Below are 25,962 nucleotides of genomic sequence, written 5' to 3' on the forward strand. Positions count from 1 at the left end.
ACAGAGCTCTCACTCCACGGATTGACGCCTTTACGCTCTCGGCCGTCTAGTCATAATAACAAGCTCGAGTTATGTTGCTTAAACCTAGCGTTCCTCTCGCGTCTTGCTTAGTTGGGCAGGGAGGAGGGAACTTTGTTCGAGGCGGCGTCGCGGCGAGTCTCGCGTTTCCATGGTAGCGCGCCTATACAATGCCGAGAATTGAAATCTCTTGGCGGGAAATTCGCGAATGGTAGATAGGCAGTTTAAAAGGGTAGCGCTACAATTATAAAATACGTCACGTTTTTAGCATTAGAAGGTTTACAAAATAATTTTAGGAATTGTACTCGTCGGAAAGGCTGAAATATAATAAAAACTAAACACATTTTTAAAGTAAGAGATATTTGATTTGTAAACCAAAAGAAATTAATAACGTAGTCTCTGGAGAGTGTATCAGGGAAACCTCTGTAACTAAGCAAGTTTATGATATTACCATCTCTGTAAGTGTTCGAATTAAATAAATATATATTTATATTGTAAGTTAATTAAATTAACTTGCAAGTGCTTCTAGACAGACACATTTTTGAGGTTAACCATACCTGTACATTTAATTTGGGAATTTAGGTTTTGGGATTAGATAAGCTAAAGTCTAAAAACTTATTTTTTCTCTTTAAGCGCGTTTCAATTTTGGACAAACAAAAACGATAATTTGATGTTTAATTTTAGTATTGGCATTTGCAATAAAATCTTTCTATTAACGTTTGATTACTCAAATAATACTAATAATAAATTTTACGAAGCACAAGCACTTTCTAAGGTTCTTTTCACTTTTCAGTAACAAATTTTGACAATGAAAAATTATCATTTCAAGTTTAAATTTGCCTAAAAACGATAATGATAATTTATTTAATTAACTCTTAATTGGATTCTTTTCAGTTACATATTTGCCAAAGACAAAATATCGTTTCAAGTTTAAATTTACCTATAAACGTTAATAATAATTTATTTAATAAACTCTTAATTTTAACTAATAAGAGTAATCAATTACTAATCATCACTTATGATCACTAACTTTAAGAAAAAAAGTTCAATATTATTTTTATAAACGTAATCAAAATAAGCATTGTTAACATGATAATTCAAAACCGAATACTACAACTTCACATTAAGTAATGAGTTTAGAAATAAATGTACATGTTTCTCTCACCAGAAGGAAAACCATTATCTAGACATCAAGAAACAATATCAATATCATCATCCCATTCGTAAACGCAACAGTTATGAACCAAATTTGAAAATTTGCAAAAAAATATCTTCGAACTCACTTCCTTGCTGATTGCAGACGCTTTTCTATGCCTAGCAGCCTACTGGCGTTTCCCTATTGTAGCGTCATCTACGTACACTACTATTTTAGCAATTTGGAAGAAATAATTATTCATTGTTAACTATCTATTAAATTTAGTTTTTTAATTGTAAATTTTATGTATGAGCAAAACAGTTTAAAATTACTTTGGCATATGTATTAAAATTAGGCCGACATGATGGCGCTAAATAGAGTCTAGATCTGACTTAGATAACCAGCCTTCATTCCGACTCTCAGAGCATTCCACCCCCATTTTTCCTTATAACTACACCCCCAGTTCAAAGAATTCGATTTACATGTATAAGCGCGACTTTTGAAGAAAATTCGAAGGAACCGAAAATTAACATTAAGTTTTATGGGAGGAGGTAGGTATTTTTGCCAGATCCTTTCTTTGACCTATTGATTCAAATGACCTTAAATTGTAGTGAGACGTGTGTTTCAATGTGTTTTATTATACTAAGAAAGATTAAAGCTTTTTTGTGTAAAAATTATTTCCAAGGCCAAACTGATGATATCTTCGGATCTACTGATCCAAATGTCCTGAAATTTCACCCTGAGGTGTGTTACAATCTATTCTATTATATTAAATAGGATAAATATTTGAATAAAAATTAATTTCTAAAGTAAAAATTGTAAATTCAGTATTTCTAATGTGAAAATTGTAAATTCAGTATTTAATCCACAATTCAGTACTTACAACCATTTTCCAAGAAAGAAACCCATCCCCATCCTTGTCCAAAACAGGCCTTTTAGAGAGTAATAGATTATAAAACCAAGACCTCTTGAACCAATATTCTTAGATTTGTAAACGTGCCGAGGGGCAGGTCTCGCGAAACCTGATCAGTTGAATAACACATATAATGAGAACGTTCTGCGTTCGTTACCAAATGATACTGATAAAAAATTATTGCATTAAAATGTAAGGTCTCCCTCGCAAGAAGCTTCAGAATGTCATCGAAAAAGTAGAGTACCGCTGAGAGGAAGCTTTTTTCTTCTTGGACCTGCTTGACAACTAAGTATAATTTAAAACTATATCTCAAGTAAATCCTGGTTTTTTACCAACAGTAACTGATATTGTGATACTTTTCCCCCACCCTTTCAGTTAGTTTCTTAATCATGATTTTTCTACTCTTCATTGTTTTTCAAAATATGTAATATTTCCAATAAATACAGTTTTGAACTAAAATTGCGTTAACATAGTAACGTTTACTTGGTAGAAACACAAGGGCTTTTCTGAACTTTCCCATTTAGATGTGTTGTAAGCTTTATGGCCTGTAATTTGGTTTAGTTACAGGATTTTTAGTGCCATGTGTAAGCGATATGTTTAATCTTGGAAAGGGCCTGAAAGTACTAAATTTATCATTTTGACAAAACTAATTAATTTGAAAGTTTTTAACCATTTTTAGATATAATAGATAGTAGCACATCTCTTATTAAAGTTTCATTACATTTGGACCATTAGACCTAAATATATTGTGGATTGAATACTGAATTTACAATTTTGGCATTGGATATTATTTATCAACAAGAGGAAAAAAATGATACTTGAACTTCATATCACATTATTTGTGTTTTTGCTTTTGCGCTTCGAGTTGCAAAACTATTGGCCTGACCCTTGCTAGCAGGCTGGCTGGGTGCCTTTCCGCCCTTTTTCCCGCGCGGAATTAGATTTAAATTTATTAATAGCATTTAGAACCATACTTATGTGGCTTTGCAACGTCAACGTATTTTATTTATTTAAGAAACTATTAAGATTAGTCATGGTAAGTAATTGACTACACTTATTATAAGTTAAAACAACAGATATTTAAATAAATTATTAAGAACGCTTACAGGCAAATTTAAACTTCAAATAATAATTTTGGTTTGTCAAAAATTGTATGTGAAAAGAACCTTACAAACTGCCTGGTCCAATTTATTATTAAGGGTTATTTGAGTAATCAGACGTTAATAGAACGATTTTGTTGCGAATACTAATGCTTATAATTTAATCTACAAATTATCATGTTTGTTTATAAAAAATTGTAACTGAAAATAACCGTTGAAACTGCTTTGTCGAAACTATCATTGAGTTTATCAAACCGCACTAGAAAGATTTTATTGTGAATACTAATTCAAAAATAGTTTGTATAGTATAAAACAACTGTAATTGTTTTTGTTAAAGAATTTATTTTAAGGTCAATGATTATATTAAACCAAAGTCATACTAAATTGATTTTGTTCATAATCGAAAGGATATTTGATAAAGAAAAAGAGAATACCGCCAAAAATATTTGCCGGAATCACACCAGTTCTAGCCAAAAGAGGGCGCGCAAAGCATAATATGGCCGGGGCCATCTTGTTCACTCAACATATCATGTCGGTTTTTGTGTAAAGATCTAGACTAATTCTAATGTGTGACGTATTTTACCTGGCAAATAATCTATCTCGCTGCGCATTGCACCTTGCGCACGTGCCTGACCTGACCTCGCGTTTCTAACAACCAATGAAATCTCAGTTAGAAAGACATCTGTACTATGACACGTGATTGTTGTTATTAAGGTAGGGGAAGTAAATGATATGTATTCCCCTAAGGTCACTGCATGCTATGACCGCAAAAAACTATTTTACTAGTCCTTTTTAAATTACAAAGTCCATGGGAAAACGCTTATTTTTTTAATATCTAAGGAATAATGTATAAAATGGAGTTGCGAATACCTATCTGGCATCAAAAAGCTTTAAACCATTCCTCAAAATGAGTAATACACCGTTGAAGACAGCGTCAGAACCTTTCAAAGCTAGTGGATTCGTCGTCAGCGTCGACCCGGATTTCACTTATGACGAATCCGAGCCAAAATTGACACCCGTATCGGAAGCTCGGCCATCGTACCAGGACTTAATGAAACCCCATAACATTAAGATGCGCCGGAAATTGAATGCCGTCGTTTGTTCCCCAAATTTAAGACAAAGTTTGCGAGATTTGGTTTACTCGGGGCAAAACGGATCGCCTGATTTTCAAGACCAATGTACTTCCGGTACAGTTCCTCCGGTGAAAGGGTCACCGTCTGTGGAAGACCAATGTACCGTTTGGAAGACCAACTCGTGCCGAATTTGCGCAACTGTCTTCGAGGACATTAACGTGGTTTCCACCTACTGTAATCACCTTCTTTGCGAACCATGCGCGTAAAAATGGTTCCGAGAAAATACCAAATGTCCTTTTTGCCAAAAAATAACTTATTACCATGAAATATCTAAGTAGGATTATTAAGAATTTTATTCAAAGTTGTTTTATTTAATTCATTTGTATTCTTTTATCTTCAATTGTCACCAATAAATTATTTTCAAGTCTTTAATTACGATTGTGTAGTTAATTAGTGTAATGTTTGTTTAATTAAGACTGACTTCGAAAGGGGTGTTATTGTTTTATTTAGTAATCTTATCATGAATTGTCGCTAATAACTTCTCTTAATTTTAACTGTGTTCTTAACTTCTTAAGGGTATTTAATTAATAAACATAATTCAACAACACAATTAGCTTTGTTCAATTAAGATTTATAGTAATTTGTAATATCGAGAAAATTCCAGATAAGAAAAATTTGTTTTCCAACAACAAAAAATTGGAATATGACCTTGTTTTTTTCGGTTTTGCATTATTTGCACAACATTTTACTGAATTTAATGTAAACATTTGCTTACGTTAAGTTTAAAAGTAAACTACTCAAAAGGGGGCCGTTATTTTCAACTGAATTAATCAAAAATGTTTTAATAAATAAGTTTGAAAACTGAAAATTTTGTTTTACACTCAATTTCGAAAAATAGAGCGTTTAACCTACGAGGGGCTAATCACTTTTACAATTCTTAACCCCAAGATTATTTTAACACTGTCAGAAGCGTACACCGACTACCAGCAGTGACTTGCCCCTCGCCACTACCCAAAAAAACCAACTACACTATAGGCCTACTCGTTTAGAACAAACTGATACACAAACTTTGTATACTCCCTCCCATCTGGGGGGAAAGGGGGATGACATTTTATTTTTTACTGCGTTCCAAGGTACTAAGATGCTATGAATTTTCATGGAAATTTTGATTCCGATTCTATTTACCGACTCAGTTTAATTAGTAGATTAGAAAAAATAGATTTAGTATAAAAACTACAGTAGGCCATAAAAAAATCACACTTCACATTAGTTTTTTTGTTGGCCTACAATAAACATGTTTTCGCCTTATTATGATGAACCGAGTCTGGACGAACTTCCGAGTTTAGAATGGAACCACGTGGGACCGGCGTACTTACAATGGAATCACGTGGGCTCGCCGTACTTAGAATGGAATCACGTGATTAGTTGTAAGTGTTACGCAAATTTTTATTTCTTCATAGGTTGCTATTTTTTACGCGCTTCATTATACACGGTAACTTTTCGCGCTTTGGTTAGTTCGTAGCAGTTTTTTTGAGTAAAATTTAAAGACCGATTTCGCAACAAAACTTAACAACCCAAACGATTATTTAAAAGGTATGATAAAAACTTATTATATATTTTTAATTAAAAATATACGGTTGCTTCCAAGTATTATTATAGTAGCTTAAAGAATGTCATGTCCTTTCAAAATAACTTTAAAAAAATATATAGTGATAGCACCGTGTATTTTTTCTCGTAACCTTTAAACACAGTTAAGCTTAGAAACTGCCGTTTATGTTTTTAAAAAGTAAAGATAGTTTAATCCTTTTTTATTGTGAAAGCGAACATCTTTGGCATCTGTCATAGATTTTGTCAGATTTTTGGGAAGGGTAAAAAAATAAAATTGTAGGCCTAGTTTTTGTTGGGACAAGGATGGTTCGGTTCTTGGAAAGGCCCGGGGGATCTAATGGGATTGTTACTCCTTTTTCTTGACCACACTGAATGGTACGTTTATGTTTTTAAAAAGTAAAGATAGGTTAATCCTTTTTTATTGTGAAAGCGAACATCTTTGGCATCTGTCATAGATTTTGTCAGATTTTTGGGAAGGGTAAAAAAAAATTGTAGGCCTAGTTTTTGTTGGGACAAGGATGGTTCGGTTCTTGGAAAGGCCCGGGGGATCTAATGGGATGGTTACTCCTTTTTCTTGACCACACTGAATGGTACCAAGAAAAAAAAATGAATTTCCTTTCTAATTTTCTCACGCTGAATCACGACGCCTACCTCGTAAAAATTCTTTTAAAAACATGCCAAAGGCTTAAAAATACTCTTTTTCTAACAACGTTTTGTTGAAAAAGGGGGAAGAAAATGAAATAATTTCCAGCATAGCATGAATATTGAATCAATAAGGGAATATGATGAATAAGAATTGAATATTAGGGTGGATCAATAGATAGTGTCATAAGTTTATAAGTGATATGTTCCTTCCATAAGTATGACACTTCTTTTACTTCGTAATGCTACTGAGAGACTTACATCTCGAGCTACTTCGAGAACGACGGAAGCTAGAAATTGTACATCCCTTTAACTCAAAAAAGTGGGTGAGATGGGAGGAAATACGTCACTGCACGTAGTACGCTGGGGATGAAATAGAGAAGCCTTAGTGTGACGTCACCCATGCGGTTTGCCGTAGAACCAAAGTGGTACCAAACATGGCGCCCACTGCCAAAGCTAAGCCCTTGACGTTTTACCTAGGCATTAACTGAGAGTAACTTTACGATATTCATGTAAGAAATATTAAATTCATGTCAGTAACAAAGTTGAAGGGGTCAGTTACTCAGTAGTACCATTTGCAGATGGCCAGGGGTCAGTCAAGCGGCAATGACTGAAAAAAACCTTTACTATTCAATATGGTCAGTTACATATCACAATGGCGTACAGTTGGTATAGTACAAAAGTCTGGACTTCTGGAAATAGAGCGAATATTTTTTCTTCGCCATTTCCGGTTGCTGAAGTAACTAGTTTGGTAGTACTTAGGGTTAGATTTAGTTGGTCCCAACTCCCCAAAGTATTGCGTGATTTCCTGAGAAGATTGTACCTTTCAAACAACGTCTTTGCCCTTAAACGTTTTCTTAAAAACCAGTCCTTGATTGACAAGGTCATGGTTGCTTAGAGATAAAAGGTTATCGCGACAAAAAACGTTCCTTAGTTTCCTAAGCCTTTGCGGGCATTTTTTTCTATATTTTTTATCTTTGAAACATGGTGTTGTGTTGTATGGGTCACTTGGAAGTTGGAAGGCATTAATTGGACGTATTCCCACAACTGTACCAAGGTCACACACCCTTGGTGGTATATGCCACTTAGAATCCCTAAACCCTAACCCTAAAAATGGTCAAAGCTGTTGCTAAGCCTCGAACAGTTTTTTTTTTCTATACTTGAATCGTTCCATCAATGTCAAAACTAAAAAGTGTTCCCAATAAGAAATATTTTACAGTCCTTTTGCCTTCCATTCTGAATGATTCGCAATCCTTTTAAGGGCAACCGAAAGGGTGGAAGTTTAAAAAAAGGGGGAAGTAGTGGATTGTTAACAAAGGAAGTGATATTATTAACCACAACGAAAGTAGGCAGCTGACCAGAGGACAAGAAAATAGTATAGGCCTAAAATTTAGGGCCCTTTTTGAAAAGAAAATATGGACAGTTTTGGTAAAATTCATTATTCAAAAAAAAAGAGACTTATTTAAAGCATATAACTGACCAAACATTTCTAAAAAAGTGAATCAACAGGAAGTGTTCTTTAACTGTGAAGGCACGTTTCTCAGTAATATACAGGGTGTTTCTGATAAGTCTGCCATAAATCAAGGGGCGTGTTCTTTGGGTCAAACTGAGTGGAAAGTGTCAAAGAACATGGGGTGTACAAGAATTTGCAACGAAGATATGGCCCCCCAAACATTGGCCCCTAAAACAAGAAAATATTCGAAAATGTAGACTAAAACAAATTCAGCCTTATCAACTTGTTTAGAAATATGAGACAATTTCAATAGTTTCCCTCTAACATCGTTATTGAACTTTCACCTGGCAGAAGTGTATTAAATGAGTAGAAGTATGCCTACTCTAGTAAAGTAAATTCAAAGTATCATGGTACCTTTCGGTTGGTATTACTTTTATTCTTAACAAGTTACATGGACGTTACAGGTATTGTTCAAAATGTCCACCAACGGCGTTAAGACAAACATGAACCCGTCTTCCGAAAGATTCTTGGACATGTTGGAAGATTCCTGGCATGTTCCTGATTGTTTGACAACCTTCAATAATTCGTCTTCGCAAGTCTTCCTCATCACGGACTTCATTCTTGTACACGATGTCTTTGAGATGACCCCAAAGATAGAAATCGCACGGATTTAAATCCGGAGATCTGGCTGGCCACGCAACTGGTCCTCCACGCCCAATCCACCTCAAATTAAACGTAGCATTAAGATGTTCTCTAACTGCACGGCTGAAATGTGGGGGTGCCCCGTCGTGCATAAACCACATGTCACGAAGTAATGCTAACGGTATGTCCTCGAGTAGTTCAGGTAAAGTGTCTCTTAAGAACGTGAGATATGCTTCACCATTTAGTCTGGGTGGAAGAAAATGCGGACCTAGTAAATGATTACCGACAATGCCGCACCATACGTTTAAAGAAAATTGCTGTTGGTGACTTCTAACACTAGTTGCGTGTGGGTTTAATTGGCGCCATTCGTGGTGGTTGTGATAGTTCAGAATTCCATCCCGGGAAAAATGTGCCTCGTCGGTTACTAAAAGGACCCGTGGAAATTGATTGTCCTCTACTCTGGCCAAAAACCACTCGCAAAAGTCGATGCGTCTTGGATAATCTGCCGGGTTAAGAGCTTGCACCTTTTGAATATGATACGGGTGAAACTGATGTCCGCGGAGAATTCGCCAGACCAAAACGTGATTAACATGTAATTGTCGTCCAACTTGTCTGGTACTTGTCGAGGGGTCCTCATCGAACATGGCAAGGACGTCATCCTCGATTTCCTCCATGTCTTCTGGAATGTCTCGCTCTCGAACGTTGTTGGGTTGTACTTGTCCGATGTCCCTCAAGCGCCTGTCAACAGCCTCGAACGTACGACGATTTGGTATGCGTCGTTGCGGAAATTGTTCCTGGTATCGCCGCTGTGCTTCCACTGAATTGCCCTGCGCCAGTCCATACATGAGATGCATGTCTGCATATTCTGCATTGGTATACGCCATACTGTACTACCACACGTTCGTTCGAAGTGATACTGTGACGTTATCAACAACATCGCGTTACTTTATAGCAAACCACCGTTTAGTTTTTACGTTTGCGTCATGACTGTCAGCATTGTTTTTTATTCACAAACGTAAACAATAAACGGTGGTTTGCTAAAAAGTCTTTGGGGTCATCTCAAAGATTTTTTTGACATCGTGTACAAGAATGAAGTCCGTGAATAAAAAACAATGCTGACAGTCATGACGCAAACGTAAAAACTAAACGGTGGTTTGCTATAAAGTAACGCGATGTTGTTGATAACGTCACAGTATCACTTCGAACGATCGTGTGGTAGTACAGTATGGCGTATACCAATGCAGAATATGCAGACATGCATCTCATGTATGGACTGGCGCAGGGCAATTCAGTGGAAGCACAGCGGCGATACCAGGAACAATTTCCGCAACGACGCATACCAAATCGTCGTACGTTCGAGGCTGTTGACAGGCGCTTGAGGGACATCGGACAAGTACAACCCAACAACGTTCGAGAGCGAGACATTCCAGAAGACATGGAGGAAATCGAGGAAGACGTCCTTGCCATGTTCGATGAGGACCCCTCGACAAGTACCAGACAAGTTGGACGACAATTACATGTTAATCACGTTTTGGTCTGGCGAATTCTCCGCGGACATCAGTTTCACCCTGTTGGGTTCCCCGCGGGGCTTATAAACTGATTAGATTAGCGGAGTTGTGTAAATGAGAATTCGAGTTTTTTACTTAAAACATAACATTTATTATTTTCTTATCGTCATGGTTAAAACATATAATTATACATCTTCATTTCGTTACATGATAGTTCTGCCCCGTAGCTAGTGAGTGACTCCCCTATTACCGGCAGCGCCTCGCTATTTATAGTGGTAAGTTAAGGTGGTGCCCTCTGTCATTACTAACTGAATCAATTAATCAAATAATTTCATGGTTACAACAATACCCCCTTTTTTTTTTTTTTTTAATCTATCTATCTAAACGTCCGTGTAACGTGCAGGAACGCGTCTTTGTCGAGGTGGCTTGGTCGTTGCGATAGGCCCATTCAGTTGTGATAGTTCTGGACGTGGCTGAGTAGCTTGGGAAAGATCTTGTACTTGACCGTCAGGACTATGTGTTCGGTGTGGATGATTTGCTTCTGGGGAATTTGATCGTTGACTCGTTGGCGTGGTGGGTCGCGTTGGTGTGTTGAGACGTGACGCTGTTCTGTTGTCTTCATTAAACGAGGAATCCCAAATGGAAAAGTCGAGAGCTGTCGAGATGGGTGCTATGTCTCTTACTCCTTTAGTGGGGCGTGGTCGTAGCTGGTTTCGATGTCGACGAATTTCACCGCGGGTAGTCATCACCGTATACATCATCTTCCCTATGGTGCCCGTTATAGTGCCTTCCAGCCATCTTTCACCTCTGCCAAAGTTGTATGCGTAGACATTGTCCTTCGGCGAAAACTGTGGTCTGATGTTTGAGGGTATTTCGTGTGGCTGAGGGTGCTGTTGATTCTTTTTCGGATTACATAGATCGATGTGAGAGAGAATGGGACGCCCCAGCATCATTTCTGCAGGAGATTTTCCGTTGGCCGTGGGTGCGCGGCGGTGGTTCATGAGTATACGGGAAAGTCGCTCTTCCAAAGTTCCCGTTTTATGGACGTTAAATCCGGTGGTTACGATATCCAAAGCTTGTGAGTTGGGTGATATCTTCTTCAGTGTTTCTTTCACCGTGCGAACATTACGTTCAATCCATTGGGCTCTGCCCGCGCGAGTTCGAATCTCGCCTCCGTCGCCAATTGTTGGGTTCCCCGCGGGGCTTATAAACTGATTAGATTAGCGGAGTTGTGTAAATGAGAATTCGAGTTTTTTAGTTAAAACATAACATTTATTATTTTCTTATCGTCATGGTTAAAACATATAATTATACATCTTCATTTCGTTACATGATAGTTCTGCCCCGTAGCTAGTGAGTGACTCCCCTATTACCGGCAGCGCCTCGCTATTTATAGTGGTAAGTTAAGGTGGTGCCCTCTGTCATTACTAACTGAATCAATTAATCAAATAATTTCATGGTTACAACACACCCGTATCATATTCAAAAGGTGCAAGCTCTTAACCCGGCAGATTATCCAAGACGCATCGACTTTTGCGAGTGGTTTTTGGCCAGAGTAGAGGACAATCAATTTCCACGGGTCCTTTTAGTAACCGACGAGGCACATTTTTCCCGGGATGGAATTCTGAACTATCACAACCACCACGAATGGCGCCAATTAAACCCACACGCAACTAGTGTTAGAAGTCACCAACAGCAATTTTCTTTAAACGTATGGTGCGGCATTGTCGGTAATCATTTACTAGGTCCGCATTTTCTTCCACCCAGACTAAATGGTGAAGCATATCTCACGTTCTTAAGAGACACTTTACCTGAACTACTCGAGGACATACCGTTAGCATTACTTCGTGACATGTGGTTTATGCACGACGGGGCACCCCCACATTTCAGCCGTGCAGTTAGAGAACATCTTAATGCTACGTTTAATTTGAGGTGGATTGGGCGTGGAGGACCAGTTGCGTGGCCAGCCAGATCTCCGGATTTAAATCCGTGCGATTTCTATCTTTGGGGTCATCTCAAAGACATCGTGTACAAGAATGAAGTCCGTGATGAGGAAGACTTGCGAAGACGAATTATTGAAGGTTGTCAAACAATCAGGAACATGCCAGGAATCTTCCAACATGTCCAAGAATCTTTCGAAAGACGGGTTCATGTTTGTCTTAACGCCGTTGGTGGACATTTTGAACAATACCTGTAACGTCCATGTTAACTTGTTAAGAATAAAAGTAATACCAACCGAAAGGTACCATGATACTTTGAATTTACTTTACTAGAGTAGGCCCTTGTGTCCCATTCGACCGAATCCCATTCAACCGAACGCGTTTCCCATTCAACCGAAAACAGCCCAAATGTGCGATTTTGGGAAAATATATATCAAAATTTAAAAAGCATACGTTTTCACTTTTTTTAAGGATTTTTTTTTACAATACAGTTTTCGTTGTATATATATATTGATGTTTGAAATGCAAAATTTAATTTTAAGAGTGATTGATAATGGAGAGAATTGCTAATAAAGGCGGCTTTCTTTACATTAATAATGGCTACTTGTTACAATTGAATAAGAAAAGGATAAAACTAGTTACTATAATTGTAGAAATCCCTCCTGTAAGGTTCGAAAATAGAAGTAACCTAACCTAACCTAACCTAACTTAATCAAACCAAACCTAACCTAACATAACAGTAATGTTTTGGAAAAAGCATATTATTTGAGAAGTCAATGAAGCTAAACATGAATATTTTGGAAAAGGCGTACCATAGTTAAATGATTTATAAAATATTACTAACCTAACTTAACGAACCCAAACATAACAGTAAAGTTTTGAAAAAGGCATATTATTTGAGAAGTCAATGAAGGTATAAAACATCAATATTTTGGAAAAGGCGTAACATTGTTAAATGATTTATAAAATATTACTAACCTTACTTAACCAAACCAAACCTAACCAAACATAACAGTAATGTTTCGGAAAAGGCATATCATTTGAGAAGTCAATGAATCTAAACGTAAATATTTTGGAAAAGGCGTAGAATAGTTAAATGATTTATAAAATATTATTAACCTAACCTAACCAAACCAAACCTAACCAAACCAAACCAAACCTAACCTAACCAAACCTAACCTAACATAACAGTAATGTTTTGGAAAAGGCATATTATTTGAGAAGTCAATGAAGCTAAACGTGAATATTTTGGAAAAGGCGTACCATAGTTAAATGATTTGTAAAATATTACTAACGTAACTTAACGAACCCAAACCTAACCTAATAATAACAGTAAAGTTTTGAAAAAGGCATATTATTTGAGAAGTCAATGAAGGTATAAAACATCAATATTTTGGAAAAGGCGTAACATTGTTAAATGATTTATAAAATATTACTAACCTAACTTAACCAAACCAAACCAAACCTAACCTAACCATATATAACCGAAATGATTTGGAAAAGGCATATTATTTGAGAAGTCAATGAAGCTAAACATAAATATTTTAGAAAAGGCGTAGAATAGTTAAATGATTTATAAAATATTATTAACCTAACGTAACCTAACTAAACCTAACCTAACCTAACTTACAATTTTCTCCCGAGCCTCTGAATTAAAAGCCTGATATTCTACCATGCTGCTGCGTTGATTCGAAATCCTCACAGACATTTAATTAACTAATTCTTTCAAATAAATTCCCATGCAACAGAAACCCGCCATTGGGCTGGAAATTTAAATATATTCTCCATAAAAAACCAAAAAGCGGTTTCGGTCGAATGGGATTCGGTCCAATGGGACTATACCGAGTAGGCATACTTCTACTCATTTAATACACTTCTGCCTGGTGAAAGTTCAATAACGATGTTAGAGGGAAACTATTGAAATTGTCTCATTATTTCTAAACAAGTTGATAAGGCTGAATTTGTTTTAGTCTACATTTTCGAATATTTTCTTGTTTTAGGGGCCAATGTTTGGGGGGCCATATCTTCGTTGCAAATTCTTGTACACCCCATGTTCTTTGACACTTTCCACTCAGTTTGACCCAAAGAACACGCCCCTTGATTTATGGCAGACTTATCAGAAACACCCTGTATATACACTCTCCATATGTACCTATAACTTCCCAGTGATTTATTTCACCGTACCTTGATGAGATACTGAAGTAAGATAGTGTAGCAAATAGCAATAATTCATTTGGTCAGGCCATAAATTGGTCAACACAATGATTGAGGTTTGAAATTCTTTAGAATGACCATTGACTATCCTATGTTGTAAATTATATGTCTGAGGAAATTTTCACACGCGAGTTTTTAAGTTGTGTGGTCCCTAATAGAGGCAGCTTGTTCTCAAAAACACAATGGATTACTAATAGAACTTTGGTATAGATATCTATTTATGTAATTGCAGTTATTGCACTGTTCTTCCCCCCCCTTGTAGTCTTTGATGCGCGCGTCATAAGAGTCATCTAGTCAATCGTCCGTGCACCGTTAAGTACCGCGTAGCAACTACTGAACATTACTCGAGCCGACTGTCGACTGACGCGGGTCTCCCACCCCAAATATTAACATTTCCCAAGTTCTTTATGGTTCTTTATGCTTGGATAAAAAACTGGTCAGCGGCAAGAACGTTTGGTGGAAGATACCGATGTCGTTTGGTACTATATCCCATTATAAAAGAAGTAACCACCAAGCAACTGCACGGGGTCGCGGACTGCCACCGTCAGATTCTTCTAGGAGTCCCAAAGCCCATTCCTCGTAAACGCTTATGTTCTATCGATTCACATAAACGTTCAACTTGGGGGGATACGTTCATCGTATCACGGATATGTTCACACTAACTTACTTTAATTCTTGAGATGATATTTGTTTTTGTTGGATGTGTTTGATTTAGGCTTAATTGCTAACTTGGATAGGTTCGTGAATCATGGATTAACTTTGGAGAGAAAGCTTGAACTAGGCATAAAGAAACGCTTGAACTAGGCATAATGAAACGCTTGAACTAGGCATAATGAAACGCTTGAACTAGGCATAAAGAAACGCTTGAACTAGGCATAAAGAAACGCTTGAACTAGGCATAAAGAAACGCTTGAACTAGGCATAAAGAAACGCTTGAACTAGGCATAAAAAAACGCTTGAACTAGGCATAAAAAAACGCTTGAACTAGGCATAAAAAAACGCTTGAACTAGGCATAAAGAAACGCTTGAACTAGGCATAAAGAAACGCTTGAACTAGGCATAAAGAAACGCTTGAACTAGGCATAAAAAAACGCTTGAACTAGGCATAAAAAAACGCTTGAACTAGGCATAAAAAAACGCTTGAACTAGGCATAAAAAACGCTTTAACTAGGCATAAAGAAACGCTTGAACTAGGCATAATGAAACGCTTGAACTAGGCATAATGAAACGCTTGAACTAGGCATAATGAAACGCTTGAACTAGGCATAATGAAACGCTTGAACTAGGCTTAATGAAACGCTTGAACTAGGCATAATGAAACGCTTGAACTAGGCATAATGAAACGCTTGAACTAGGCATAAGAAACGCTTGAACTAGGCATAAGAAACGCTTGAACTAGGCATAAGAAACGCTTGAACTAGGCATAAGAAACGCTTGAACTAGGCTCAAGAAAGCTTTGGAATTAGGCTCAAGAAAGCTTTGGAATTAGGCTCAAGAAAGCTTTGGAATTAGGCTCAAGAAAGCTTTGGAATTAGGCTCAAGAAATCTTTCGAATTAGGCTCAAGAAAGCTTTGGAATTAGGCTCAAGAAATCTTTCGAATTAGGCTCAAGAAATCTTTCGAATTAGGCTCAAGAAAGCTTTGGAATTAGGCTCAAGAAAGCTTTCGTGTTATGTCTTAATCGCGAACCCCTGGAAGTCGAAAACCCTCGGCACTTTGGTGTCCGGGGAAAAGGCATTCTACAGGCGTTTTTCGTTCGACTCTGATCCGAACTGGGCTTGGGCGGTAAAAAAATCTGGAGCGATTCCCCGCGATCACTCGAATCGCGTCGGGCGCTACACGGGGCTATACCAGTCTAGCTCGTATCGTAAGAAGGAAGAAAAAAAATGCCGAAGCCCTTGGCCCCGTAACGATGTCTACTTGGCTGGGGCTTCACGTGGTTGGAGACAACAATTTTGTCTCGGGGGTAAGTTAAAGTTCTATTCGGGGAAAGGCGGGAAAGATTGACTTGAGTTTTGGTCAGTTTTATATTTTGTAAAAAATAGTTAATTATTGTCAGATGTTTTATATTTTCTTAGGGGTACATTTAAGTTTAAACTTAATTGTAAGTGATTTCTTTTAAAGTTAGGCTTATGAAACTTTCAGGGAATGATCTACTGAATGTCTACTATCTACTGGTGAAATCCGTTTCAAATTATCATATCTAGAAGTAAAGTTATGTCGAGTTAAAGATAGGCAACCTTTTAAAGTTGGTCGATCAGACCCAACAAAATTTGGAATTGAAGTTTAAACTTAATTTTAATTTATTTATTTTAAAGCTAGGCTTATGAAACTTTCAGGGAATGATCTACCGAATGTCTACTATCTACTGGTGAAATCCGTTTAAAATTATCTTATCTAGAAGTGTAGTTATGGCGTTTGTTGTAAAAAGCAATTTTTCAATTGAATATATATGGGACACACAGGTTCTCTTCCGGAATTTTGAGTTGTATTTACTCGCTAGGCCCAGTCTCTCATGCTTGAATGGGAAAAATGAGAGGAAACTTTCCCTTAGAGGGGAGATAGAACCTATCCTCTTTTTTACGTAACCAACTATTGAATAAAGTCCTTCGGAAATATGACTTTATTATCCCCCTGCGCTCCAAGGAAGTAGGCTTAGCGTTGACAGGTAAATATGATGCTGTAACAATGAGCTCACTCCCTGTCCTAGGGAGAGAGACATTTTTATCAATGGAGACATTTATATGAATGAATATCGTTAGACGCGTATAATGGCTGAGAATTTGTACGAGGAAAGATCGCTATTTAGTTGTATTGGCCCATATTTCAGGTACATTTTGTTTAGTCGACCGTGAATTGATCGAATTGTGAAATATGTTTCCAGTTGGAAAATTGCAATATGAAGGGCAAAATATGAGGGGAAATTTAATTTTCAAGTTTAAGGAAGTACGAATTAGGCTTAACTGACGAGAGAGAAAGTTAGAATCAGGCTTAATTGATATAGAGAGAAAGGTAGAATTAGGCTTAATTGATGTAGAGATTAAGTATGAATTAGGCTTAACTAATGTAATGAAAGAGTTAGAAGTAACAAAGATAAAATTTGAATTAGGGTTAAATAATAAAGAGGTTTAATTAGGCTTATTTAACAGGAAAAAGTTTGAATTAGGCTTATTTAACAGGAAAAAGTTTGAATTAGGCTTATTTAACAGGAAGAAATGTTGAATTAGGCTTAACAATTAGGGAGAAAGTTTAAATTAGGCTTTTTTAGCAGAGAGAAAGTTTACATTAGGCTTTTTTAGCAGAGAGAAAGTTTACATTAGGCTTTTTTAGCAGAGAGAAAGTTTAAATTAGGCTTAACCAATAGGGAGAAAGTTTAAATTAGGCTTAACCAATAGGGAGAAAGTTTAAATTAGGCTTAACCAATAGGGAGAAAGTTTAGTTTAGCGTGGAAGTTTACCCCTTTTAAAAAATCCCCTAAATGGTTTATGCAAATTAAAGTTTGCGCATTTTTATCCTAACGGTTTCCATGCAATTGAATTGGCAGAATAATATAACTCACACACAAACACACACGCGTACAGAAGCCAAAGGCAATAAATCTAGGCGGTATTAGTCACTTTTAATATCCTGAAAGAAGAAAAACAAGACGGCCCAAGGGCTCGTAATAGTAGCCATATCGTACGAGTGAATAGCCCCTCTATACCCTACCCTAATGAGTGGATAACCCCTCTATACCTTACCCTAATGAATGAATAGCGCTATCTTTTTCAATGCAAAAATGATTTACCGTGCATAAAATCAGAGTGAATAGCCCCTCGATTCCCTACGCTAAACAGTGATTAAATTATAACCGTATAAATTTACTTATGCTGTAATTCTATTATTCCGGCGAATCGAAGAACAGATAGTTTTTAGTGATAATCCCCTCGATGAGTTTACAACATAGACTTATGCCGATGCAAACTTATCGAATCTTATAAATTTCAAACAAGGACTAGCTTATGCCCAGAAACTTTTGAAAGAGAAAGTTTAGTTATAGTGAATACGCATTTTAGTGATTATCCCCTCGAATTACCTTTAGCAATGCTAAAATGATCAAACGCATAACGCTCATTTAACACTATGTTAGCTCAATCAAAACCCACATTTGAATTAACCGCCAAAACGTTCCAGTCAAACATAACATAGATGACGATAGCTACCGAACGAGAACGAAACACATGAGGAGCGCGGTAGGAAACGGGGAAAATCGTTATATATTTAATTAGCACATACATAAAAAGAAAATAAATATAAAAACCCCAAACATAAAAATTCATAAGTATCCGACCCCACAGATAAAAATTCAAAAGTTTCCGACCCCACAGATTAAGAGGTACCCCTCCCCACATCACCCCGACATTTTAGAGATAAGAATAAATAATAAAAAACTCGAGGCTTCTATCAAGTCTCTATGGTTCATTGGTAGAATGGCTGTCTACTACGCCAGCGACCCGGGTTCGATTCCCGGGTTCTGACCTGAAAAAATTTTAATTAAAATTAAATCTCTAACCGAGCCCAGTAACCTCTATGGGTGGGTTGTGGTAATATAAGCAGACGACGCGAGTCTAGTCGGCTGGCTGTGTCATTGCGGTTCCGGTTTTTGCGCTAGTTTGTTGATTTTTCGTGCGATTTTGTCGCGGTTTTTGGTTTTCTTCGACGTATAAACACTTCCTCTCACGGTATTTAAGCTTTAATTACAGTATTTACCTTTATTTTTACGTTTTTCGAGTGATTTCCGTCACGGCTGACGGCGGTTTACGCCGCGCGAGTTCTTGTCGTTTATTCCGCCGTAACAACGTCGGAGATTTATCAGGTGTACTGTTTCCAGACCGTATTAATTTAATTTTGTGTTATCTGCCCGACGTTTTTGGATTCTTTGTTTAATTTATGCCGTGCTAATGGCTCGTTCTAAAGATAGATGTGAGAGTTGCAACAATACGTTCGGTGGCAAGCGTCCATTTATCTATTGCTCCGGATCTGCATCCAGTAATTGCACGACAAGAGTTCATGGGGACTGCATTTCTGGAGATACATTCTCATGTATTTCTTGCAAATCTGTGTCGAAGGTTGTTCACTCCCCACCTCATTCCGGGCAGCGCAATACGTCATTCGCTACCAACAACATTGACCCGGACAAAACGGTATGTCTGAGCGATATTTACGAGGCTTTGAATCATCTGTTGAAACCTGACAGCCTTGTCAGAGAAAAGGGCTCTATTCTTGATCTCCTATGGCAAAAAGCCGATTCTACGGAGGCCACGGTTGGAGCCTTAGTTTCGCGCATTCACACTTTGGAGGAGAAAGTTGCCAATTTGGAGGGCAAAATTCAGAAACTGGAGAATGAAAATCGGAATTTGCTGGAAATAGTACCACAGCAACACGCCAATCTCACCTCTCATGATCTGCAAGGCGACACAACCGATGGTACTAGACCCTTACCATCACCCATGTTGATGAGCCATCTCCTGAAGAACGGCGCCGCCACTCAGCCTTGGTTTCGGCCACCGCTACAACGTCCATCTGGCCTACCTCGACCTGACCCAGCCGTGCCTACCAGACGGGAAACTAAACCAGTGAAACTTGGGTCCGGCACGAACACCCGCCTCAAGGCCGTTGTCCGCCGTCCTGGACCCCGTAAGGCTCTATTTGTCAGCCGGCTCCCGGAATCCTTACTTTCCTCTGAGCTTAAGATTATTCTGGCCGAGGACGCGGGGATCGCTTCGGCTATTTGCAAGAGACTGAATACCAAGCATCCCCGAGCAGACCATTCCTCATTTTATGTATCGTGTGAGGATAATAGCGAATTTGATAAGCTATCGGATCCCTTAACTTGGCCTACGGACTGTCTTATTACGGAATTCAACGGTATTCCACGTGATGCCCATCTACATCCTTCCGAGAAGGGGAAACAAATTGATCGCACTCAGACGGCCGAGGATTCTTCTGACGAACAATGAACGAACTTAATATTGCCTATCAAAATGTTAGAGGCCTACGAACTAAATCTGATGACTTTTTTAAAAATTTTGTTGCTCTAGATCTAGACGTTATCTGCTTAACGGAAACGTGGCTTAATAAGACTCACTTTACAAACGATTATTTCCCTTCAACGTATAATGTATACCGAGCCGATAGGCCGGACCCACTTTATAAAAATGTTAGGGGAGGTGGAGCCTTAATTGCAATTCGAAAATGTTTCTCTTCTTGCCGTCGCAGTGACCTTGAAGGATCACAAGAATGCGTATTTGTAGAAATTAAACTAAACAACAACACCAATTCCCTTATCTTAGGCAACGGGTACTTCCGTCCATCAAATGATGATTCTCAATACAGAGCTTTCTCGAATTGTCTTTTGAAGGAGTTGGCCAACACCGATCATGAGATTTTGTTGCTTGGCGACTTTAACCTCCCTGGTGTTAATTGGAAAATTTTCAGTGCTCAAGGCTGCACCAACCCTATTAAATTAAAAGCCTCCCACATTTTCGATATTTGCTACAATCTAAATTTATACCAACTTAACAAACGTAAATCGAATCTTAACTTGCTTGACTTATGATTTACTAACATTAATGGTTTGGAAATTGTAGATCTTAAGGATCCTTTTGTCGACGTTGATGCTTATCATCCCCCGTTTTGTGTGCTTGTTGCTCCTACCTTCGCCCCCCGCTTCAACACCTAACGACCCGGTCTATGACTTTAGACAGGGTGATTATAACTTGTTATATTCTACATTGAGAGATGTGAATTGGACGAGACTTTTTGAATCTCATGACGTAAATCACTGTGTTGACTTCTTGACCGCCAGCATCACTAAGGCAATGGACAAATCCATTCCAAAGCGTGTTAACCGCAGCTGCCCTAAGTTTCCATTATGGTATTCGCACGACCTTAAAAAAGCACTAGCTAAGAAAAAATATTTCTTTAAAAAAAAGAAACGCTCCGGAGCCTTACAGGATGCCATTGAGTTTCGCAAGTACAGGGCCATAGTGAAACGCTTGACTGCCAGGGATGCTAACCTCAAGGCGCAATCTGTTTGTAGGGATGCATTATCTCACCCGAAAAAGTTTTGGGACCATGTAAACAGTAATCTTAAAGAGGGTCATAAAACCATTTCACTCAAAATAGGCTCTACACTAGAATCTGACCCTGGAACCATAGCTCCAACATTTGCCACGCACTTTGCAGGAGTATCCGTGGACAAGTCGATTCAAAGTGACACTTTTAGCTTTCTTGTCCCGGAAATAGAGCCCATCCATTATGACAACGCGGATATTTTGCCCTCGGAAATCATCCAGGCTCTAAAACAGCTGCCAACTAAGTTTTCCACGGGGATCGATGGTATCCCTGCCTTCATACTTAAAGGATGCCGGGATATCATTGTGCCTCTTTTAGTTCATACCTTCGATCTCTCGTTAAAGACGCATTGCTTCCCTACTGGCTGGAAAACTGCTGTAGTGGTTCCGATATTCAAATCGGGCTCTTCCACGGATTATAAAAATTATCGCCCAATATCACTATTATGTGCTTTAGCTAAGATCTTTGACATACTTATGCATCACCGCATACAAAGGTGGTTCAACTCTTTTCCCAATGCATGCCAGCATGGCTTCATGCCAGGGAAGAGTGTTGACACCAACCTCGCTTCCTTTATGGATTTAGTTGCCCCACAGGTGGCGTCCCAGGGTCAGGTGGACGTAGTCTATCTCGATCTTGCGAAGGCGTTCGATCGGGTGTCACATAGTGTTTTGGTGTTGAAACTTCGGCTGCTAGGCATCAACGGCGATATGTTACTCTGGCTTAAAGATTATTTACTGTCGCGATCGAATATCATTAAATGTAACGGTAAACTCACTACTGTCACCTATCCTATGAGATGCGGAGTTCCCCAGGGCTCATCACTGGGACCCTTACTCTTTAACATATATATTTACGATCTGCAATTTAAAATCCGACATTCTCATATTTTTCAATTTGCCGACGATAACAAGATCTGTAAAGTAATTAATACCATTAGTGACACTATTTTATTGCAGCAGGATCTTAAGTCATTAGCAAATTGGTGCGAAATTAGTAATCTACCCATCAACCCCGCCAAATCTGTACACGTCAGTTTTACAAGACGTTATGGCAGGGCTATCCGGTCGGCTTACCACATAGAATCGATGGTCATCACGCGAAAAAGCATCATGAAGGATCTTGGAACCACATTCGATAGCCGTTTGTTGTTCCAGGATCACATCCATGACTGCGTTAATCGCTGCCGGCGCACCCTAGCGGTAGCGTTCAAATTGACGAGAAAATTTAAATCCATTAAACATTTTCGCTTGTTATACTAAAGCCTAGTTCGATCTCGTCTTGTTTTTGGCTGGGTTGCGTGGGGAGGCTGTGCCCAATATCTTCGGGATAGGATTGAAGGTGTACAACGTAAGTTTGTGCAATACTGCTCATACAGTTTTTTGCGCGACGAGGAGTACCACTATGAACCTTTATTATTAATACTTAAGTTACCTACCATTGAGCATTTTTGTAAAACTATTGACTTTAAATTTGTCTTTAAACTCCTTAACAATATAATCCCTCTTCCTGCTTTATTGGGAAACTTAAATATAAACGTGCCTCGTATTTACCGAAATAATCCAAATACATTTTATGTAAATAGCTCCAGCCTTAATCCTATTAATCGCATGCAAAGATCATGCAATTTCCTACGTTTTAATCTAGATATATTCGCAATTAAATTAACTGACATCCGTTAACCCTTAGCACATGTATAAAATAACATAGTACCAGCTTATCCATAGTATACTCTTTGTCTTGTATATACTTAAACTTGATTGTTGTTCTTTCGTTGTACACAATGTGCATGTTCACGTGAGTCTGTAAATGACTTTTTTCATGTACAATAAACATTCTTTTCATTTCATAAAGTTCCTTTTAAGCTAAAATATAACGATAACGATAGCGAAAACTCCGGCTACTGTTACTACTACGGCTCGGGTCAAACTAAGAGCCTATCGTATACTACGATATGGCTAAAAAAGAAAGCTTGTACTTAAATCGGGCTATGTGACAAACAAAATAATACTACGTTAGGCCTAACTTCCCTTTACAAACCATACCATACCATATTCAATTCCATATTTTGTTGTGTACAGTTGTATCCAAGCAAAAGATAGAGAGAGTCATGGGGGCTTCTAAATAAAAATCTGGCTTTTTTTTCTTCCTTCTGGGGGAGAGATTTTAGGGGGTTATATCTGGATAACACGGGGGTTCTTGATTTATTGGGTCATAAAGGCATCGGTCGCTGTACCCCAGCTGTCTACACCCCCGCTTTTCAGGGGGGAAAGCCCTCTTTCCAAGTGTAATAAGGAAGCACCATCAAGTATACTATTGGAACCCCAAAAAACATTTGCTCTTGCTCCTGGGGTCAGTTTCCTTGGAAAAACCCGTAAACAGAACCATTTTGACCACAGTGCTTGGTACTCCCCGTGTCTGACGGTATCTTTTCTTTTTTTATTTATTTATTTAATGTTGTCTACTCAGAGATGAAGTGATTTGAACTGACTTTGGTTTAGAACATCCTGAAAAAAATTATCACCATTTTTCTTAAAAGAGAAGAAGGGGTTTTCTTTTTCTTAAACCTAACGTTTGTCAATTTGCAAACATCTGTTGTTGTTTAGCAACGTTTTTTAAACGGGTCCTATTTTGGTAAATAAATAAATGAATATAGCGGATATTAATTTATGGGTTCACCAACTTTCACTATCGCGGAAAAAGGCGGGGGAAAAGAATTGGCGTCGGGACATATTGAAAGAAATCAGAGGCATAAAACCAACAATAGTTTTCTACAATTCCAGATATGGCAATGCTGGAATCCTGGTCCTGTTATAGTACTTATTCAGTTAAATATGTTTTGTGAAAGGAAAAAATATCTATTTACCTATAGCTAAATTACTTCCGGAGAAGGGGGAAGGGTTTTATTTTACTTCCTAAGTTGTCATAGTGGTCTGCAATTAAACCGAGAAGAATATTTCAGAGGCCCAAAACCATTTTCAAAAGACCCATGTTATCTTTAGACGGAACAACAAAGGCGTGAATTAAGATATGGTTCAAACTGACCAAATTTCGTGCAGGACTGGTAAGTTGAAGTCCATTCTAAGGTGTTTGCGTCCTCCACATACCCAATACCAAGCGGAAAAAAAGCTCAATTTCAATTGTCGAGGGGTTTAATAATCTTACATTAATTGGTTAAAGAATTTTTCCCGCCACTTTTCTCAGCGTCTGTTGAAATATGGCGGGAAACCTCTTAATAGCGCTTAAGGGGATTTAGGAAAGTGTCATTATAGTTGGGGGGTCTGGACACCCAATTGTCCCACTCAACTCTTTTATACGAGATCATAATAGAAACCAGGAATGGCTGGTTGGTTGTTAAAAATTTTACTATATCCTAACCCTTAGTGACGTAATCAGGACTTCAAAAGGAGACCACAGTCCACAGGACGAAGCCACCCTTAATATTTATGCTTCAGCTGCTAAGGCCTAAAACTGACCAGAAAGAAGAGTGAGTTAGCTCTTAATCGGTTGAAAAAAAAGGGGGAACCCAGCTAGTACTTAAGGGTACCTTCCTGTTTTCCAATCAAATCTAAAACCCGCCATTTGTTGGGGTCTCCTTTTTACTCGTGAAGCGAAAGAACCCTAAAGATAGAACCACTGAAGCGAGAGCTATATTCGAAAAGTAGGCGAGTTTAGACCGAAAGTGAATCAACCCTACGACCGAAGTTGTTTCCTTACTTAGAAAATGTTACGTAAGTGTACGCACTGGGTTTATTTACTTCTAACCGTTGACAAGTAAGGGGGTCCAAGGCATCGAATATAATTTACGCGCAAAACGTGGTGGCCATTTCCCGGGGTCCCTTTTATTTCTTTGATCGGTTCAAATACTACGAATGAAGGAAGGACACATGACATTAGGTGGTGGAAATATCTTTCTCATGCAGTATCCCGCTCGCGATTTTTGGGGTTATATCTGTGTCACCCTTGATTACCGTCTAGGTCCGTTAATAGCCCCGTTCAAGACGCAGGGAAAGTAACCCGTCCCCATTCATCGTGGTGTTACAGCATGGCCCTTGATTTTGAATGATACACAAAGGCCCTGGGAACTCGTAAATGATAGGGAACCAAAAGGGGGATGGATGGGTGAATCGAAAGATTCGCATTCAAGGGACACAAGGATTGAATCACGAGAAGTAACTTAACTCTAGAAGTTATCTAAATATTCCATTTCGATTTAACTAAGAGGGAAAGAGACGGGGGTAAAACTCTGCCTTCCATCTCGCTTTTTGGCACATGCGCTGCAGTCTTTTTGTATCTTGTGCGCAGAGACGGATGGCAATGGATCAACCCCTCCCCCCTTGATACTGAGGATTGCCTACCCTTAAAATGTGAGATATAATATAAGGGCACAATAATTCCTGTTAACTGTATGCATTCCTGGTAGCAAATACAAACGAACTTCACTCAGCCTTTCATTTTATAACTTCTAACCCAACATCAGCCTTTCATTTTATAACTTCTAACCCAACATCAGACAGTAATAATAAAAATCTTAACTGCCCATTGATCAGTGTTTGAATTTTCCCATGGTTCCTTCCTAAGGCAGCACCATTTTTTTGTCG

At 38.3% G+C, this 25,962-nt stretch overlaps 3 protein-coding genes across 4 annotated transcripts in view; all 3 read left to right on the top strand.

Annotated features, from left to right (window-relative positions):
• Positions 1–25,962, top strand: part of LOC149705328 (DNA (cytosine-5)-methyltransferase 1-like) — a 358,139-nt gene that overhangs the window by 121,103 nt on the left and 211,074 nt on the right. The window lies entirely within an intron of this gene.
• The window catches only part of LOC149705340 (uncharacterized), a 37,628-nt gene that overhangs the window by 5,069 nt on the left and 6,597 nt on the right, over positions 1–25,962 (top strand). The window lies entirely within an intron of this gene.
• LOC149705341 (uncharacterized) lies at positions 3,682–4,670 on the top strand. Its single transcript, XM_089865620.1, has 2 exons — positions 3,682–3,880; positions 4,007–4,670. Exon 2 carries the CDS (start codon positions 4,074–4,076, stop codon positions 4,503–4,505), a length of 432 nt encoding a protein of 143 aa, XP_089721746.1. The 5' UTR covers positions 3,682–3,880; positions 4,007–4,073; the 3' UTR covers positions 4,506–4,670.

This window comes from Phalangium opilio, unplaced genomic scaffold, assembly GCF_054372755.1.
Source record: "Phalangium opilio isolate 3A_F unplaced genomic scaffold, DU_Popi_V2 ptg000014l_1, whole genome shotgun sequence".
NCBI lineage: Eukaryota > Metazoa > Arthropoda > Arachnida > Opiliones > Phalangiidae > Phalangium > Phalangium opilio.